General features: G+C 40.6%; 1 protein-coding gene across 1 annotated transcript in view; it reads right to left on the bottom strand.

Annotated features, from left to right (window-relative positions):
• Positions 1-307: 307 nt before the first annotated feature.
• LOC126992037 (myb-related transcription factor, partner of profilin-like) overlaps positions 308-3,304 on the bottom strand; it is a 25,917-nt gene continuing 22,920 nt past the window's right edge. Inside the window, exons 3-4 of the mRNA XM_050850708.1 lie at positions 607-741; positions 308-330 (exon numbers count right to left, since the gene is read on the bottom strand). Of these exons, the coding sequence (XP_050706665.1) occupies positions 308-330; positions 607-741 (158 nt within the window). The remainder of the gene's footprint in view (positions 331-606; positions 742-3,304) is intronic.

The raw sequence follows: 3,304 nt of genomic DNA, 5'->3' as shown, positions 1-3,304 counted from the left end.
GCAGAATGGTGGTCTCCTTAAACCCAATTGCAACTACGTAAAAGCTTTGCAATTTCTGCCTTAGCAAACATGAAGGTGAAAAGGTCAAGTTGATTTTCAAATTTTGTGTGTTGCACTGAACCACTGAAGGTGGAAGTTTATTTCATAATTAGGTTTCTCTGGAAATCAAGAGTTGGTGGGCAAAACAATAAAATAATAATCTATACCAAATAAAACAAATGTGTTAAAAAATCAAGATAAACAACAAAAGTTATGGGAAATCAAACCCATACCTTTAGAGCAACTGATGAGTGGGGTCACCTTCCCTTCATAAGGAGTCCACAGTGTGGGCTGGGGTGTTACGGCAAGTGCCGCAGAAGTGGCCCCTGGCATAGTGACTTTGTAGCTCATCATTGGCTCAGTTGGGTTGCTGCCCTGCTGACTACTATTATGAAGGCCTGAGTTCGATTCCCAGCACTCAACGACAAACATTTCAAGATTTTTCACTGCATTATTGAATTTTTTATGGTGAAATATATCAAGTTGGTAGCACTTGTCACAAAGACTAATGTTACGTAGGTTACCAAATACAAAGATTAGCATGAAGTACATTTCATAACAATTTACCTGCGGACACAGAAGGTGTTGGACGAGGATCTGATTCTAAACCAGATCCTGTGCCCGCTACAACTGCAGGGTCCAGCACCTGCGCCATGGCCTCCTCAGCATCGGTGAGGTTGTCCGTTTGTACAGAGCCGCCACCTGTACAATTTTGTAAAAAATTATTACATGGCAATGTAGTTATGCATAAACTTATTCTGAATCATTACCTGAATAACTACCCCAACACTGTTATACCTGTCTTTGCCAAAATAGACAGCTATTTCCACCAAAGTGCCGCAAAAGTGGCCCCTGGCATAGTGACGGCACTAACTTATCTCTGCTAAAATATTAACTTATTACCTCTTCATTCATTATTCTAATACTTGAAAAACAATAATTAGTGATATAAACGGTTATGTGTTTGTTAACATATAAACCCTATAAGTTAGGTGTTTTTAATAGAGGGATGAGGGACTGCAAAGACAGCGATGAAAACCACCATGACCCATGATAGAATTAATGTCTAGAGAAGAGAGTCTTTGCCTTACCACTTCAAAGGAAATAGTTATGTTAGTGATGGAAGAGTCAGGCAGTTGATAGGAGAAAGGGGGTATTTAATTCATGGGTAATATAAACAGAAATTTTTCTAGTGAATGTCTGCCATTCCTCACAGTCAGAGGTTGCATAACCTTTAGCTAGTCTAAGAGGACCCACAGAATGAGCATAACGTTTTTGCTTCTAATATAAATGATTAAAGGATTTGGGGAAATTTTTTATCTTATTGATGAGGGATCTATCAAGGGCCAACTGAGAATACAAAAAGTAGGTTCAGTACCTGTCCTTAAGGTACCTGAATTGTTCCAAGGCAAGGACGACTTGTTGAGAGCTTCAGTCTAGATAACGTGGCACAACACAGCTGTTGCAGATTTCATCATCAATCACTATCGTGCCAGAAGAAGTGAATTATGTGGAATTAACTAGCAGACAGTGACCAAATTTAGGAAAATTGGCCAATATATCTACATCTCCTACTCTATCCCCATCCTAATCCACTATGTTACCAGATGAAGCATAGGTCGGGGCAGAGATCCACGAGTGAAGACCCTAAGAAGTGAAGCAGTCCACAAATTGTTCATGTAGTGGAGTATTTTTTTACTCTAGGGTAGTCAGATACAATAAAAGTGCAACCTCCCGGTACGTCGAACTATCTAGATTAGTTAAGAAAAACACCAGGATAGCAAAAAAGAACTATGAGATCAAAGTAGCAAATGAGGCGAAAAGTAATCCTAAGGGCTTCTTTCAGATGTATAGAACAAAAACACGGGAGAAAATTGGACCGCTGAAAACAAACACAGGGGAGCTAGTAGAAAATTACGAAAATATGAGCACATTGTTGAACGACTACTTCCTTTCAGTATTCACACAGGAGGATCGAACGACTATACCGGAAAGAGTTCAGGTGTACGAGGGCGGGGATGGCGATAAATTGAGGGATATAATCATAACCAGGCAAGTAGTTCAGGATGAGATAGATAAGCTTAAGAAGAACAAGTCGCCAGGTCCTGACGGGATATTTCCGAGGGTATTAAAGGAGTTAGGTGATGTAATCAGTGACCCACTAACCGACATCTTTAAGATGTCGGTAAATACTGGCTATGTGCCGAGCCTATGGAAAGTAGCTAATGTGACACCGATTTTTAAAAAGGGGGACAGGTCAGTTGCTTCAAACTATCGCCCAATTAGCTTAACATCGGTTATAGGGAAGATGCTGGAGTCCATAATAGCCAGGAACATTCGGGAGCATTTAGAGAAACACAGTTTAATTCACGACTCGCAGCATGGGTTCACAAAAGGTAGGTCATGCCTCACCAATCTCTTGTCCTTCTACAATAAAGTATTTGAGGCGGTTGACAGAGATGAAAATTATGATGTAATCTATCTTGATTTTAGTAAAGCGTTTGACAAAGTTCCTCACCAACGACTGTTGCTTAAATTACAGGCTCACGGAGTAGAGGGTAAAATTTTGAACTGGGTCAAGGCGTGGCTTAGCAATAGGAAGCAAAGAGTGCAAATCAATGGTAAACGATCTGACTGGGGATGTGTTACGAGTGGGGTCCCACAAGGTTCGGTATTAGGTCCACTTTTGTTTATTATTTATATCAATGACTTAGATACAGGAATTAGTAGTGATGTTAGTAAATTTGCAGATGATACCAAGATCGGTAGAGTAATTGAGTCGGATCAGGACGCTAGTATTCTCCAAGGTGAACTCAACAGATTATATGACTGGGCGGATAAATGGCAGATGGAGTTCAATGTAGGGAAGTGCAGTATTCTGAGTGTAGGTAGGAACAACCCCTCACATAACTATTGCTTAAATGACACTCTCATAAGTAGGTCTGGGTGCGAGAGGGATTTAGGGGTCTTAGTGAGCTCTGATCTCCGTCCAAGGGCACAATGCATTCAAGCTAGAAATCGAGCTAATAGGGTACTGGGATGTATTTCAAGGAGCGTAAGCAACAGAAGCCCCAAAGTCTTCCTCAAACTATATTTAGCATTAGTTAGACCTCATCTTGACTATGCGGTTCAGTTCTGGTCACCTTACTATAGAATGGATATCAAAATGTTAGAATCGGTGCAGAGGAGAATGACTAAGATGATTCAGGGGTTGAGAAACTTGCCATACGAGGGAAGAGTCAAACAGTTAAACTTGCATTCTCTA

This window comes from Eriocheir sinensis, unplaced genomic scaffold (assembly GCF_024679095.1).
Source record: "Eriocheir sinensis breed Jianghai 21 unplaced genomic scaffold, ASM2467909v1 Scaffold388, whole genome shotgun sequence".
In the NCBI taxonomy this organism is placed as follows: Eukaryota; Metazoa; Arthropoda; class Malacostraca; order Decapoda; family Varunidae; genus Eriocheir; species Eriocheir sinensis.
The sequence above is the reverse complement of the archived record's forward strand: the minus strand, read 5'-3'. Positions and strand labels throughout refer to the sequence as shown.